Raw genomic sequence first — 17,669 nt, 5'->3', positions numbered from 1 at the left:
CTTCAAACATTTTGACAATCACGTTAATACAAGAAATAAAAAAGAGGCTGGGATGCGACCCACACTGATAACTTCCCATCCCGTCTGTCGATTTGTCTTGCTTAAAAGTTTGTCTATATGTACTCGTGTCACTTTTTACCAAATTTTCGTACTATTTTTTGTAGATTTTATTTTTTTATGAAAAAACGGACTGTTGGATTTTTATATAAAAATTATGGAATATTGAAAACAATATTTTCTGTTAAATAAATTAAGTTTGAAGCCAATATTTTTAATTTTTAAAAAGCTATTTAAGCCGAAAGTAAATTTTTACCAAGTTTTAGTATTGTTTTTTTTTTTTAGAGTTTTATTTTTTTGTAATAAAACTGTCAATACGATTTTTCTCAAAATTTCTCCTAATGTTGAAAAAAATATTTCTTTTAAGAACAAATTAGTAAAATGCTATTATCTCAAAATTTTTAAAAGATATTTGAGTCGAAAATCATTTTTTACCAACTTATGTTAATTTTTTTTTCGGTTTTTATTTTATTGTAAGAAAACTGTCAATTCGATTTTTTTCAAACTTTAACTGAATGTTGACAACAAGATTTTTTGAAAGATAAAAGTAAATTAAAGCCTATATCTCAAAGTTTTGAAAAGATATTTGAGTCGAAAATCAATTATCACCAACTTTTATACACTTTTTTTTTTAGGTTTTTATTTTTTTGTAAAAAAACTGTCAATTCGATTTTTCTCAAAATTTTATCAGATGTCAAAAACATTATTTTGCGTTGCACAAAATTGTTTTAGAGATGAAATCATATTTCAGTCGTAAAATTTTGGAGGTGACAAATTTTTTTTTTCAGTTTTATTGATTTATAAAAAAACCGTTATATTTATTTTTTTCTAAATATATCTGTTTTTTGTCACGTTACAATATATTATATAAAATTTAATTCAAGTCTCTAGCGCTTTTGGTTCGTAAGATATTTAGGGTTAACCAAAATTTTCGACTTTTTTTCAAACTGCTATGGTAAAAAAACCACCCACGCAATTTTCTTGAAAGCCCTTTCTGCATCTTTCTGCCTTATTATCTGTATAACAAAATTTATTTGAAATCGATATCTCTTCTGGTTCTTGAGCTATGGACGACGAAAAAAACGTCGCGAACGTACGGACGTACGGACATACGGACGTACGGACGTACGGACGTACGAACGTACGTACACACGCACGCACAGACATCTCTCTAAAAATCTTTTATTTCGACTCTAGGGACCTTGAAACGTCGAGAAATGTCAAAATTTTCAATTTGACAAATCGGACCCATTACAATAACTTCCTATGGGAAGTTAACAAAACTATTAATAAAACCAGTTGCCTGGGCCCATAACCTGTTGGCATTTTGCCAAAAATTATATTTTATTGAATCTATAAGTGGTTTTACAAAGTTAATTTTGTTAGAGTTAAAATATATCTGAGTAGCAAAATGCAAAATGGTTGGCGGCTTGGTTTCAAGTGAGAGGCGGTTGGATACATTGTGAAGTTGGCGATTCTTGCTTAAAGTATTTAGCTGTGTTCATCGCTCTGCAGCTCATAAATTCGTTCAATAACCCACACTGATAACCTCCCATCCCCTCTGTCAATTTGTCTTTCTTAAAAGTTTTTAGCAAAAAGTTAGAAAAATCTATTTTTGCTAACGAGTTTTTTGTCATGAATGTCAAAAACAATATTTTCTGTGAGATAAAATTAGTTTGAAGCCAATATTTTTATATTTTGAAAAGATGTTTTAGCTGAAAATCAATTTTTACAAACTTTTATTAACTTTTTTTCAGGTTTTTTATTTTTTGTTAAAAATCTGTCAATTAAATTGTTTTCAATATTTTACTGAATATCGAAAACAATATTTTTATAAGAAGCTCAAATTGTTGAATAGATATTTGAGTCGAAAATCTAAAAGTATAGTTTCTTCACAAAATTTTACTGAATGTTGAAAACAGAATTTCCTTTAAGAAAAATTTAATTTAAAGCCATAATCTCAAATTTTTGAAAAGGCATTTGGGTCGAAAATCAATTTTTACTTACTTACTTTAGTTGGCACTACAGCGCATTGTGCTCCTGGGACTCAAGAAATAACTTTCGCCAGCTTACTCGATCTCTAGCTTGCTGCCAGCAGTTTCGAATACTAAGTTGACGTGCGTCGACCTCAACTTGATCACTACACCGGTGATGAGGCTTGCCTCTGCTTCTTGTTCCCTCAGGCTTGGCGTTTGATACCTTACGGGCTGGATCTTCGATGTTCATTCGCTCGACATGCCCTAGCCATGTACAAGCAGTTTTTTGACCAGTGGCAAGTCGCTGTACAGCTCGTATAACTCCTGATTAAATCTTCTACGCCATAGATCGTACGCAGAACCTTTTTCTTGAAGATACCAAGAGATCCTTCATCCGCTTGGGAGAGGGTTCATGCTACTGCACCATACAGGAAGAATGGGTTGATTAAGGTTTTGTACAGTGTCTCTTTGGTACTACGCGATAGGGCCTCGTTCCTCAACTGCTTACTTAGGGCAAAGAAACAGCGATTAGCAAAGGTAATTCTGCAGCTGGTTTAAATGATCTCTCCAGATTTTTAGCATTGACTGCGTCTCGAACCCTCCTTATCTTTGCAGGCTCCAGGGCGGCTAGTGAATCCGGTAGTTTTCTTTTTGACTCTTCTATAAAAGCTCCGTACCTGTATCCTGTTAAAACATCCCTGGATCTCCTCGACTTCACGCTGCTCATGTGTTTTTTCTTTCTTTTGAGCAAGCGGTTCTCATCCCTTCTCTTGTCGATGTAGAGCTGGTGAGAAGATCGTGTCCTCCTTTGCTGCCACAATCTGTATGCCTCCGTTTTGGCTTTTTTGCCTGAGCATATTCAGAGTCAAACCGGGGGTTCTTTGGTGCACCTCTTCTGCAGCATTCCTGATGGACTGTTTTGCAAAACTTCCAGTAGGTCTCTGGGCACATCTTGTGCGTTGTAGGGTTTCTCGCAAGCTCTAGGGATACTCGGTCGGCAAAGGCATTGGCGGTATCCTCCTGCTGCAGTCTGCCAACGTTGAATCTTCTCCTCGAGGTTGTTGTTCGCCTAGAGCTTTCATGGATATTCATACGCGCAGTTTAGCACCAACTAGGTAGTGGTCGGAATCTATGTTGGCTGATCTTTACGTACGAACGCAAAGTATGCTATAGGAGTCTCTTCCGTCAATAGCAACATGATCGACCTTTGTGGATATCTGGGTGAGGGAATCTGGTGCTACTCAACACCATGTTTATCTCGGTTAGGAAGTCGATAAGCCTGATCCCGTTTCTAGATGTGATGTCGCGTAGACTATGTCTGCCGATTGACCTACCAAAGATGCTTTCTTTACGTTAAAATCTTCTTGGCGTTAAAATCTCCCAGCAGATTTTTAACATCGTTTTTGAGACATTACATAGATATTTTGACGAGTTGGTCATAGAATTCTTCTTTGGTATTGTCATCCTTCTCTTTCGTCGGGGTATGTGCGCTGATAAGGCTCAGATTTTGTAGGTTGAACTGTCATATAATTCCAATTTTGTTCCTAATTTAATCATTTAATTAGTTAAGCTTAACGAAGTGAAAATCAAAATTTTAAACATTTAACCTTATTACTTATTTACTTACCCTTAACCCGACAAGTAAATCCCTAATTTTGTTTCGCAAACCATTTCATTATCCAAATCACCCCACTTTATTGGTCACACCAAATCCTATTTAATTTTGCTTTCTACATATATGGCGTGTCATTTCGACGGAATGAGATTAACTGTTTCCAAACATTTTACCAAATTCGGTCAGTGGCAAAACTTACACTAAATATATCAGCGTACACCGTACACGCACTGTGCACACACCCCGCGTGTAAACATTGATTAATAATAAATTAGAATGCTCCTGACATGATTATGTTGGCAAAACCTCATCTCTCCCGCCAAAATTTAACGCCATTCAACTTATTGAGAATATTATTGTTAAACAAAACGTCATTAAGGATGTGTTTTATTTTACGGCCATGGCAATAATTTTGTGTTGTGTAAACGTTTTCGTAGAGGTAGGAAGTTTCTGAATTATGAATAATGAAATATAATTTTGAATTTCGGTTGTTTGCTCACTGGTGTTGGGTTGTTAAATTTTTACTTACCTCAAATACATTTTTCAGAAGGGAAAAAGCGTCAGTGAGTTGCGAATTAGCATTGATAAAATTTGCATATAAATTGAGCTTCGGTGGAAGTTTCAAGTTGGTTCATATTAAAACATTTTCAAATAGAGACACGTATGGAAAATTGTTAATTTTTTGCAGCGATTTATTACATTACTTTATAAAAAAGTACCAGCATAAACTAATAATAAGCAGCTATTGAGAAAAATGTAAGGCTAAGGACTGTAGATGTTTTTTAATACATGCATGCATAATATTTATTAACACAAAAATTATTATTTTGCTACCAAAACTGCAGAAACAGGTGCATTATTTCTGGTACCATGACTTTAGCTTTTTTTTATACTGTACGCGCACTCAAGTACCACTCATGGATAGTGTCATTGGGGGAAGGTATCGCTTTTGCGACAGTAGATAGCATTGAGTTTTCGAAGCATTGAATTCTACATAAATCCCCTTTTGAACAATGCTAACAAGCTCTGAAATTAATAAGCTTATCATACGCTGCCGTTGGGAGTCCAAATCCGAAGAACAAGGATAAGGAATCTAAAAACGAATATGAAAAGCAGAGGGTACTGTCATCCGCGAAACAGTGTTGTGGGTTAAAAACTTTGGACAAAAAAGCATTTACAAATATAATAGGCTTTTCACACCAACTCCAAAACCTGTGTTGGATGCTGCCGCCAAGACTAGCTCAGAACGCTACCCGATGTCGTCTTTCGTTGAATATTTTATGTAGTTGAATTGCTTGTATATGTGTTATAAAATTGTTAAGAAGTTGAAGGTGACAAAAGGTCACAAATAAAAGAATACTTACTTCTATTTATAACGTTGAACGAGTGTGTTTCATTTTGTATCCATTTTTCATTATTTTCCATTTTAAAATTATAATTCAAAATTCAACTTACCTTTTTCGATTTAACTCAAAACATTTTGGTCCTTCGCGAGCCTTTTTAAACAAACCGCCTATATTAAATTGTTTGAATTAATTAAAAAGACAGTGCGACGACATTTTGTCGTTCTTTTTCAAAGTTTATTCAACGAATTTAAAATTAATTAATTAACATTTAATTTGAACAAAGACATTTTAATCATCATCATAATCATCATCACCATCATCACCATCATCTTCATCATCATCATCGTCATTGCCGTCGTCATCGCCAACGCAGCCGCCGCCGCCGTCGTCATCGCCATCGTAGTCATCATTCCAAGAGTGCAGTTGTCCAGCTACCCATTCCTGAAAGTAATCGCAGTGAGTAAAATTTACTTACTTTTGTAATTTATATACATATAAACATACATATACTCGTATATATACATATATACTATAAAGAAATTTTAAATACATAAATCAAAATGAATGCTGTAAAAATTTTAAAAAATATATGTGCTCAGATATCAAAAGATTATGAGAATTTTAAGAAGACAGTTTCTGCAACTCGTAGGACAAAGAACTATGTCTCTACGCGGCTTGAAACGCTTGGTAACAATTGGCAAACCATTGTTCAACAGCACCAAATCGCGGTTTGCAGCGATGAAAACATAGCACCAATCGAAGAGCTTTTTAATGAAGCTGGTGAGATTTATACAATTTATAAATCTGTGTTGCTAGATGAGCTAGACAAATTTGCAGCAGCAGAAGCAGCAGCTAAAGCAAAAGATTCACCTGCTCCTACTTTGGTTCAAAAGTCGACCAATGACAAGCCGCACGATGTACGTTTGCCAAAAATTCACCCACCGACATTCACGGGAGAATATCAAAATTGGCGTTCTTTCCATGACCAGTTTGTTTCACTGGTACATAACAACACTTCACTTACAAAAATCGAAAAATTACATTATTTGAAGTCAAGTTGTAAAGAAGGTGCTGGTATTTTACTAGAACACATAAGTGTAGATGATGCAAGCTATGATAAGGCTTGGGAACTCTTGACAACGAGATACGATTTCAAAAGAATTCTCGTTAACAACGAACTTAAGTTGTTTTATGAATTAAGTGTTGTTAAAGAAGAAAATGCTAAGGGCATAAGAGAATTATTAGATAATTCAACAAAAATTTTACACGCTTTAAAGAATCTGCAATTGCCTGTCCATCACTGGGATGCAATAATAATATTTTTGCTTTTGAAAAAGCTACCGGCTACAGTGCAATCAAAATGGGAAACAACTCTCGGAACTAAAAAAGAGATCCCTACATTTAAAGAGTTCTCTGACTTTTTGGAAACGAGGTTCCGAACTTTAGAGATGATGGACCAACAATATCAAACAAATACAACATCAACACAGAAAAAGCAAACAAAAAATGTTTTTCATCTCAATACTGAGGCAACAGAAAATTTTACGTGTAAGGTATGTCATAAAGGTGTACATTCCTTACGAACATGTTCGAAATTTTTAAAAATGGACGTAAGTGCTAGACAACGAGTTGTTAGACAATTTGGCAATTGTTTCAATTGTTTAGCTTACAGTCACCGAACAAATTTGTGCCCAAGTAATAAGTCGTGTCATTTTTGCCATAAAAAACACAACTCACTCCTACATTTTAGCAACAATTTTAACAACACAAATCAGCAACAATACTCGCAGTCAAACAATTTTCCAAATGCATTCAATCAACAATCAAGCTCTCAAGGTAATCATAACCAATTTCAACACAACACAAATAATAATAACACATTTTCAAATAATCCTCGCGCTCAATTACAAACAAACTCATATACACCCACTCAACAGAATAATAATAGAAACACATTCGCTCACACAAATATAAACACCCAGAATCCAAATAGCTCGCAAACATATCATGTAACAACGGAATTTAATCCAAATGTACAAAATGTACACCCCTACGATATACCGCCTTCAACATCTTCAAACTGTTTTCATCTAAACGAATCTAAAATATCCCAAATTTTGTTAGCAACAGCGATTATAAAAGTCAAATCAGCCCAAGGAGACTTTGTTCAATTAAGAGCCTTGATCGATCCTGGATCTCAAGCTACTTTTATAACCGAATCGGCAGCTCAATTATTGGGTCTTAAAAAGATTCCAACTTCCTTTGACGTTTCTGTTTTAGGACAAAACAAAGGTAGCTCTTGTAAACATTTTGTTAATTTGAATCTGAGTTCTAATTATTCAGATTTTGTTACGTCGACAAGAGGTTATATATACAAGACCCTTACAGGACTTTTACCGAATGAAGAAGTCTTCGCTAACAGATGGAAGCATTTACAAGGACTGAAATTAGCAGATCCTTCATTTAATCGTCCTGGTAACATTGACATTTTATTAGGGAATGACATATATTGCGAAATTTTATTAGACGAAGTCATACGCAATGAGGAACAGGTAGCTCCAATAGCCCAAAAAACCAGGTTTGGTCGGATTGTTTTGGGGAAAGTTCCTTTGGAAAAGCCATTTTCTCTTCAAGTTTACACACAGTTGGTAGATATTGACACACAAATGCGTGCATTTTGGGAAATGGAAGAAACTCCCTATGAAAAAGCCGTAGATGAAGAAGATGTCGAGTGCGAGAAGCACTTTCTACAAAACACCAAGCGGGTGCCGGGAGGGCGCTTTGAAGTTTCACTACCCTTCAAAGAACTTCATCGACCAAGACTTATGTCAACAAAACAAAAGGCCTTAATGATGTTTTATAAACAAGAACAAAAATTATTAAACAACCCAACACTACACAAAGAATATAACGATTGCTTAAAAGAATACCTCACACTCAATCAAATGGAAGAAGTAGATATTAACATAGATAACAAACTTAACTCTCCATTTCACTATGTGGTTCCTCATCATGCCGTGATGAAAGAAACTAGTACAACGACGAAGTTACGTGTTGTTTTTAATGCTGCATATCAAACGGCAGATGGTAGTTCTTTGAACGACCATTTGATGACAGGACCTAAAACTCAAACAGATATTTTAGCCATTGTTTTAAGGTGGAGAACGCACAAAATTACTTTCGTCTCAGATATAGAGAAGATGTACCGACAGATATTAGTTCATCCAGAGGACGCGTATTACCAGTTACTTTTTTGGCGTGAAAATCCATCAATGCCAATAAAGCTTTACAAAGTGAAAGTTTTAATGTTCGGTACTGCCCCAGCCCCATATTTGGCAAATCGAACGCTAAAGAAACTTGCTTCAGATGAAGAAGTAACATATCCATTAGCCGCTCAAATGATTCGGGAAGATATGTACATCGATGATTTGGTATCGGGTGCAGATTCAGTAGAAGTTGCGAAAGAAAAGTATCACCAAATCTCGAAGCTTTTATCATCTGCTGGATTTCATCTTCGCAAATGGATGAGTAATAACGAAGAGTTTCTTGCTTCAATACCAAAGGCAGATCAGGAAACAAATGTGTCATTGACATTCGGAGCTTTGGATCATACCAAAACCCTTGGAATCAGTTGGTTCCCATCTACCGATTCATTTTCATTTAAAAAAATCTCTATAGATAAAGTCGTTTCAAAAAGAACGATACTTTCAACAATTGCTCGTCTTTTTGATCCACTTGGATGGATAGCACCCTGTATCGTTAAAGCGAAAATCATTATGCAGCAATTGTGGTTGAAAGGCCTTTCGTGGGACGAAAACATTCCTGTGGAACTACGTCAAGAATGGCTCTCCTTTCAAGAAGAGTTGGATATCTTAGAAGATATCCGTATTCCGAGATGGGTAAATATAGAGAATGGCACCCAACAGGTCGAACTCCATGGATTCTGTGACGAATCTACCAAGGCATATGGAGCCGTGGTATATCTTCGAGTTTTAGATAACCAGAATTGCATTCACACCCATTTACTCATAGCCAAAACTAAAGTCGCTCCAGTCAGTACAGTCTCTTTGCCAAGATTGGAACTTTGCGGAGCAGTGATGTTGGCAAAATTACTCAACTATACTAAATCAGTCCTTCCGTTCAAGAATATATCAGTCTTTGCGTGGACTGATTCCACAATCACCCTTTGTTGGATCTCTGGATTGCCTTCAAAATGGAAAACATTTATTGCCAATCGAGTTACCGAAATTCAAAGGCTGACAAATGTTAGCATGTGGAAACACATTCCAACTAAGTTGAACCCAGCGGATCTTGCATCCCGTGGTGTTCTTCCATCCAAGCTAAGAAATAATAATCTTTGGTGGAAAGGACCACCCTTTCTTCAGGAGATGTGGAAATTCTCCATACCAGAACAACCCACCCAATGTGAAATAAATGAAGAAAAACGAGAAATAAAAACTCATTTAGCAATACAAAATACCGATGGAATTTTAGATGTGCTTTGTAAACAATCCAAACTAACAAAAGCCTTAAGAATTATAGCCAATGTTCATAGATTTATCTATAATAGTAGAAAAAAAGAAACACATCGAAGAAAATCGGTTCTGACACCCTTAGAACTCGATATTTCCATGCGAACAGCTATCAGAAGTGTTCAAAAACTTATGTTTCATGATGTCATAAATGAACTACAGAAAACCAAAAGAACCAAACTTAACAAATCTCTGAATCTTTTTATTGATGGATGTGGAATATTAAGAATCGGAGGTAGACTTCAAAATGCCACCCTAACATATGATCAAAAGCATCCAATTGTGTTGAAGCCAGATCATAATTTCTCCAGATTAATAATTGAAGATGCCCATGAGAAAACTCTACATGGTGGTATTCACCAAGTGATTGCACACATTCGAAATCGTTTTTGGATCTTCAACATGAAGAGAACGGTCAAAAAGTACATTAATAAATGTTTCACCTGTTTTAAGAATGCACCTAAGCCATTGCAACAACTGATGGGAAGCCTTCCAGCACCAAGAGTAAATGTTTCAAGACCATTTACACACACTGGTGTCGACTACGCCGGACCTATAGAAGTAAAGGCCTGGAAAGGACGAGGTGCTAAAAAATTCAAAGGCTATTTCGCCATTTTTATTTGTCTTTCAACAAAGGCAATTCATCTTGAAGCGGTCACAGATCTAACCACACAAGCCTTTATTGCCGCGTTCCGAAGATTTACATCTCGCAGAGGCATATGTGCAAACATATATAGTGACTGTGGGACCAACTTTAAAGGTGCTAATGGGGAACTCCAAAAAATGCTAAATGCTGCTAAACTTAACTATACTGATATTGCTAACTCATTGAGTGCATTGGGTACCAATTGGAATTTCATTCCTCCCGCTTCTCCTCACTTTGGAGGCTTATGGGAAGCAGGAGTGAAATCTGTTAAATACCATTTGCGTCGCGTTGCCCGAAACCAAGCTCTGACGTTCGAGGAGCTCAGTACGCTTCTAGCGCAAATAGAAGCTTGCCTTAACTCGAGACCTCTATGTCCGGTTACAGACAGCTTGGAAGATTTCAATGCTTTAACACCAGCTCATTTTTAATTGGCACATCAGCTCATATAGTTCCCGAAGCAGACCTAGCAGTAGAAAGGATTGGATACCTGGATAGATGGAAACGTCTACAAGCCTCACTACAGACCTTCTGGAAGGAATGGAGCGGAGAATACCTCACAAGGCTTCAAAATAGACCTAAGTGGCTTAAAATCAAGGACCAACCCAAAATCGGAGATTTAGTTTTGGTACGGGATGAAAGATTTCCACCTTCGAAATGGCCCATGGCGAGAATAGTGGAAACCTACCCAGGACAAGATAATCTCATCCGTGTTGTCAAAGTGCGAACACAAAACAATGAATTTAAGAGGCCTATCACAAAGATATGTCCACTTCCATCAAACAAAGCTCATCACGAAAACGAAACAATTTAAAAACAAAATTAATCGTATTGAAACTTATACACAAAATGAAAAGGAAAATTGAAATTAAGAAAATGAATTCTAAAACCCCTAAGAAAATATGAAAACAGTTCACCAAAACCAAAATGAAGTCGTCAAAATAAAAAATCAATGAAACTCTAAACATAATAAGAAGAATGGAAAATCAACCCACTCAAATAAGAAAAACTAATATATCAAATATGAACAAAATAAAACTAACCCTAACTTACTCAAATATAAATATGAATTAAAATCCACTCTGAATTACAACCCACTCAAATATAATTAAAACTGGATTAAAATCCATTCTTAATTACAAACGCACTCAAATATAAATAAAACTGAATGAAAATCTATTCAATAAAACGAATTTTCAAATTCTCATTTATTGAATATTTGAAATCTCACTCAGAAATCTCAAAACTAACCATTTATACAGTCCACTAGAACTCAACACATTTATACAAAAACCCAACACATTTATGCTAAAATTCAACACAGTAATACTAAAACCCAACACATTCATATACTAAATTCAATCATATAAAACCTAAATTAACTTACATGCTAAAACCCAAACTTAAGAAAATTGAATTTATCAACACAAAACATAAAAGAATTATAAATAAAAAAAAAAAAGCGAAAACCTTAAATTAATTAAGAAATTTAAAATAAAATATAAAATATAAAATTATAAAATTAATAATTTTAAATAAAATACTTTCAATAAATTAAAAAAAAAAAAAACTCACACACGCTGAAATAAAACATTCATCACATTCAAACCAATAAAATATACAAAAGGCAAATCCATAAAATTGAAATTAAAATCAAATACATAAGTAAAACTATAGAATAAAATTATGAAAAAGGAAGCATACCATATCTTACAGAAATTTCCCAAAATTCCAAACACAAGATTATCGTGCGGCACTCCAAACCAATAAACAAACCTAAAAGAGAAACCAAATAATTAATAAAATATATAATACTAATATCTTACCAACTCACCCAGGAGCATTTTCGGTGTAAATCAATAAGACATCACAATAACAAAACATATTAACATAATAAGAACACACACAATATTATAAAACTTAAACTACTACCTCCCATACATTCAGATTTAACTAAATACAATATTTATAACACCCGTATCAATAAATTAAACTACACACATTAATTAATTAATTATCATTCAATAAAATTATAAATTAAATCAAAAAAAAATAAACTACAAAAAAAACACCGAAACCAATAACGGACCTTTAAAATTTCAAACGAAAACATTTAACATATATATATAACATAAATTGGCCTGAAAAGAAAACAAATAAAATTAATGCACCAACCACTATACAAAAACAACAACTTACCAAAATAATTCACAGCCATAGCTGTCGGCAAGCTTCAGCTTCTAAGCCACCAAAGTCAAGGTCAAGTCATCTAAAATTAATGTAAAGAAAATAAGGTTATGTTATGTGTATATGCTTGTAGAGTAAAAAAAAAACTCTTTTATGTAATTTACAATACTCACTCTTTAAAATAAATCCAGTTGGTTTTAGTTTTATAAATAATTAAAAATTAATACGAAACACAGTTAAAACAAATATTTAAAATTTACCGCGGAGAAAAACAATACAAGATCAACACAACAAATAAAAATAAGTGACATATAATTATTAATACGAGATGACAAATATATTTCGAGTATCGAAATGTAATAGAAAAATCATAAACCACAACCTGGGCCTATATCCCATGTCATCAAACATAATTACTACAACTATTTAAATCATTTAAAATTTGTATTAATAATATTTTGTATTACTTTCATGTACATTAAATGATAGAAGCTGTGTTCGTTTACGCTGTGCACTGGGGGGGGAGAATGTTGGATGCTGCCGCCAAGACTAGCTCAGAACGCTACCCGATGTCGTCTTTCGTTGAATATTTTATGTAGTTGAATTGCTTGTATATGTGTTATAAAATTGTTAAGAAGTTGAAGGTGACAAAAGGTCACAAATAAAAGAATACTTACTTCTATTTATAACGTTGAACGAGTGTGTTTCATTTTGTATCCATTTTTCATTATTTTCCATTTTAAAATTATAATTCAAAATTCAACTTACCTTTTTCGATTTAACTCAAAACAACCTGGTTTTCGTGAAATTTTTGGTTTTCGCCGAAAACCTACATCGAAAACTCAAGTTTTCAAATACATTTTTGGGCAACCACAAGTTTTCGTAAACCACAAGTTTTATATAAAACCTCTTGAAAACTGGTTGCAATTCAAAGTTGAACTAAACAAACAAACCTTTCGAAACATTCAGCGCTCAAATTAATGTAAGCAACGATTCTAAGGGATGCGTCTTCGAACTCGTAACCACAAATATGTTCGACGCTTTCCTTTACTACCTGGAGAAAGACTTTCCGGTTACTCCGTTCAATCACAAGGATTCAGGAGATACGAGAAAGGCGATAAGTTCATTTGTAAGGAAGAATAAGTATGAAAGGAAAGATGGACAGTGATGCCAACATCAAGAAGATCCTCAGTGCTTTGGACAAGTCAAGATAAGGAAGAAGCCAAGGAGATATTAATGGAGAAATTGCAGCCCATCATAAAAGCTTCAGTGATTGGTCTGGATGAGAGTGAATTTGGTACGAATCTGAAACTAGGAATTGACCTTTTCTGCTCCAGCCATAAGGACCTACACGAAATCGTTCAGAATCTTCTCAATCCCGCCTATAAGTTGCTCGGAAGGCCACAATATATAGCAATTCTGAATGGACATTTGGCCAGCAGAAGCAATAGTCATAACCTCAGTATTTTTGATTGAATTTATTGTAAAAGAAGATGAAAATGTTTTAATTAAAATTTATTTGTATTGTAACAGTTTTATTTGTTGTTGATTCCATAATATATTTTCTAGACAATAAGCTTAGTGAATTGTTCGGACCGGTTGAGGTGATCAAAGAGCATTGCTGCAGCCAAGCGAGGCCGTAGTTCTTGTTGGTTCATGTCGTGAGCCCATTCCACCCATCCCCAGAACTTCACTTGAAACTCTTCTTCGAGACGAGCTAGTGTTACGGCCTTTTTTCGCTGATATGCTGCTCTATCACAGCACAGCAAAGGATTATCCACTTAAGGTGTCAACGGCAAAGACAAATCCGAGACGGCCGGCCGGAGGGTGGTGATATGCTGGGAGTTTTTTGTATGTTAGTATCGAAACGTTTGTTAAGGGGGTATTCTGGTCTAGAAATTAAAAAAAATCGATTTTTTTTTCTTTTCATATTTTCATAGTTTAACTATTTAAGAATATGTCTACTAGAGGATTTTCCCAAATTCAAATTATTTTCGGAGAAATAAGTATTTTGCTGAGCAGCCATCCAAATCGGTTGGTCTGCAACTAATAGAACAAAAGACATAATGGGGTACTTTAAACGCGTTTTTCTCAGAACTGTCTTTTTGAATCTGATACCCACGATTTCTCAGGTTCTGCCGAACCGATTTACTTGAAATTTTAAGAAAGTCTTCTTTAGGGACTTGTCTACGTCCGGAACTACGGCCATCCCCAAATTTTTATTTTTACTATTTTTAACAAATCGAAGAATGTTCAAAAAAATGGTAAATTTTTTGTATTTTTCTTTAGACAGCCGCCATTTTGTAAAAAAAAATGTTTGTAACTTTTCCGTAGTTCCAGACATTGCGACATTATTGTAGATTAATAATCTTTTTTAGTTTTTGATTTCAGATTTCTAGGAGAGTTAAAATCGTGGGTATGGTCACGCACCAAATTTTTGAGACGCACTACTCTATCAGCTGATAACTAACGGAATTTTTATTTTTTTTTACTTTTTTATTTTTTTTTGTATGCTTCTAATGTGAATAAATAATGTATACAAAAATTGATGGTAAAATTGTAGCTTGCTTTTTTCTACAGCACTTCAAAAATTACATAAAATTCATGTCTCTAGACCAGAATACCCCCTTAAACCACTCAATGACGGGATCCCATTCGTTCTTTCGGAGCTCGTATAGATCTTTGTCTTCCTGAAAATCAACTTCATAAGTACCTACACAAGGCTAAAGTTTGCATCTTGCATTTCCACATTCTTTAGTACATTGCAGAGTATATCGAATGTTCTGTGGCTCATTCTGAGATGTTGTTTAAAATACTCATCATCGTTTACTAACATTTTACGTTAACAAAAAGTGCTGGTACGTACCTACATAAAATATTAAAGCTCTTCTTTTCTTTCTCAGAAATCTTCATATTTTGTTCAACTTTCTTTGTATGTATTAAGATCAATTTGAATTCGTTAGAATTCATTTTATTTTCACAAATAATTTGAGAATACAAAACTCATAAATTTTTTCAATGCAAAATTTGACAGTCGGTGTTAAACAAATTTAAATGTCAAGTGAAAACATGTAAATTTTCGGGTTTTCGAAAATTTTTTGCCGAAAACTCGGTTTTGGCTTTGGTGTGAAAAGACTATAATGAAGAGAGTCGGAGACAAAACGGAGCCCTGGGGCACACCACTGTTTATTTTTTGAAAATATGAGATTTGAAGCCGTCCAATAAAACTTTAGTTGAACGGTTAGAAAGCTAATTTCTAACCCAACAAATAGGAGATTCAGCAATACCAAATGCACCCATTTTCGATAAGAGAGGTTGGTGCCAAACTCCATCAAATGCCTTTGAAATATCAAGTGCAATAATCTTACTTTCTCCAAAACGATGTAAAGATTTGTTCCACTGTTCGGTGAGATAAACCATGAGGTCACCAGTGGACCTATTGAAACAAAAGCCATACTGCCGATCATTAAGAAGCTTCCGTTCTTCAAGATATTTCTGAAGCTAGAAATTGATCAGCGTTTCCATGACCTTGGAAAGAAGGGATATAAGTGCAGTTGGACGATAATTAGATGGTGAGAAAGATTCGCATTTTTAGGGACAGGCTGGACAAACGCAGTTTTCATCCATTCGGAAAAGGACACATGAAAAAGCTTACGCGGTGATTATGCCAGCGTTGAAGAACACCTCTTCAGAACAATAGCGGGGATACTGTCCGTGCCAGCGGATTTTTGTATGTCAAGGGCTTTAAGTACTTTTGCAACTGCACGAGTGCTATAGAAGATTCTTCCCATAAAATCGTTTACGCTTTCAAGAACAGGAGGACTCACGACACTCACCGGTAGAGTCGAATTAACAGCAAACATGTGTGCAAGCAGATTGGATTTATCAATCGAGCTCACATAGAGACTTTCATTGTGGACGAGCGTTGGAACCGAGGATGACGTGGTGTTTCGTACGTTTTTTACAAATGACCAGTAATTTGTACTACCTTTGGGACATTTGTTGTAAAATTAACAAACCCGAATTATATTACAATAATACTAAATTTTAATTTAGGTTGGCGGAACAATGATCCGCAAATTAAACAAACAAAACACAAGAAAACAAAACGAAATTATTTATAATAACAATTGGTAGGTAGCCGGCGCGCACGAGTGGATACCTACTTATTGAAAACAATTGACAAATGTCAAATTCCAAAAAGGTTGGTTTGTTAATTTAACAACCGACAGCAAAAACAGTGCTGTCACCCAGTAGCTCAGTTTGGGGGTGGGTTTGGAAAAGATGGATTTTATTAATCGAACTCGATTAATAAAATCGAAATTAATTATTAAATTAATAAAATGTACTACACAGGGGCGTAGCAAAAAATAATGAAAATGGGCGCCAGGAAGTATTATGGTACTTACCATCACCAGATAATATAAATAATAATAAAAAGCGAAAATTTACTCCCAAAAACAATAAAATAAACTTCAAGATTAATTCTTCACCTAGAAAGGTTAAGGTATTTTATTTTTTATCTGGGAAACCTTTATAAATATAGGGATAAAACCCAGAATTTTTTGAAACAAAATTTGTACAATTTAAAATGAAAGAACAAAAGAAAAAAAAGGAACAATTGGTTGTGTACAAAGGACACAAAGAAAAGGTCACCTTGGGAAATTTCCAAAGAACAAAAGAACAAAGGTCGCGGGTCCCGCAATCTCGGGAGACAAAGAAATCGACCGAAAGTCTATGGGGCTAAATGTTGGCTCTTTATAGCCAACCACAAATCAACAATAAAGGTAAAAAAAAACACAAAACTCACTCAACAAAAAAAATACTTAGCTTTCTGTATTAAACACAATCGATCCTGCCTCTTGTTTTCCTCTCTTCTCAATCACGCCTTCCTCACAAATTTTATGTCTGGTTTTTTTTTTTAATTTTTAATTTTAATTTGGTTATTTTCCAACACGACTTTTTCTTCTTTTATTTTTGTCTTCTCAAAAATTTTTCACTACTTCTTATCTTTTGCAACCTCACTCTCTTAGCTTCTATCAAAAAGTGCCATATTCATGGCGAACTTTCCTCATCCAATAGCCACGACAAGTTTGCCATCCTACTCTGACCTTTTATTATGATCTGGTTTTCTCTTTCGGTCTAACTGCGACACCCGGCTTTTTCGCTGGGGTGCATGCCGATTCAAAAACCAGTCAAACCTTTGTGGTCTCTTTCACATTGGTGATTTGAACACCAACCTTGGCTTAATGAACGAGTTCAGTTCAATTGGTCTAAAAAGTAAACGAAAAATTTTTGAAAGTTCGCGAATAA

At 34.7% G+C, this 17,669-nt stretch overlaps 1 protein-coding gene across 1 annotated transcript in view; it reads left to right on the top strand.

Annotated features, from left to right (window-relative positions):
- The window catches only part of LOC129942133 (uncharacterized), a 40,532-nt gene extending 29,932 nt beyond the window's left edge, over window positions 1–10,600 (top strand). Inside the window, exons 2-3 of the mRNA XM_056050940.1 lie at window positions 5,594–6,426; window positions 6,745–10,600. Of these exons, the coding sequence (XP_055906915.1) occupies window positions 5,594–6,426; window positions 6,745–10,600 (4,689 nt within the window). The remainder of the gene's footprint in view (window positions 1–5,593; window positions 6,427–6,744) is intronic.
- The last annotated feature ends 7,069 nt before the right edge of the window (window positions 10,601–17,669 follow it).

Source organism: Eupeodes corollae, chromosome 1 (assembly GCF_945859685.1).
Source record: "Eupeodes corollae chromosome 1, idEupCoro1.1, whole genome shotgun sequence".
Classification (NCBI taxonomy): Eukaryota; Metazoa; Arthropoda; class Insecta; order Diptera; family Syrphidae; genus Eupeodes; species Eupeodes corollae.
Note: the sequence above shows the minus strand (reverse complement) of the source record. Positions and strands in the feature narration are given on the sequence as shown.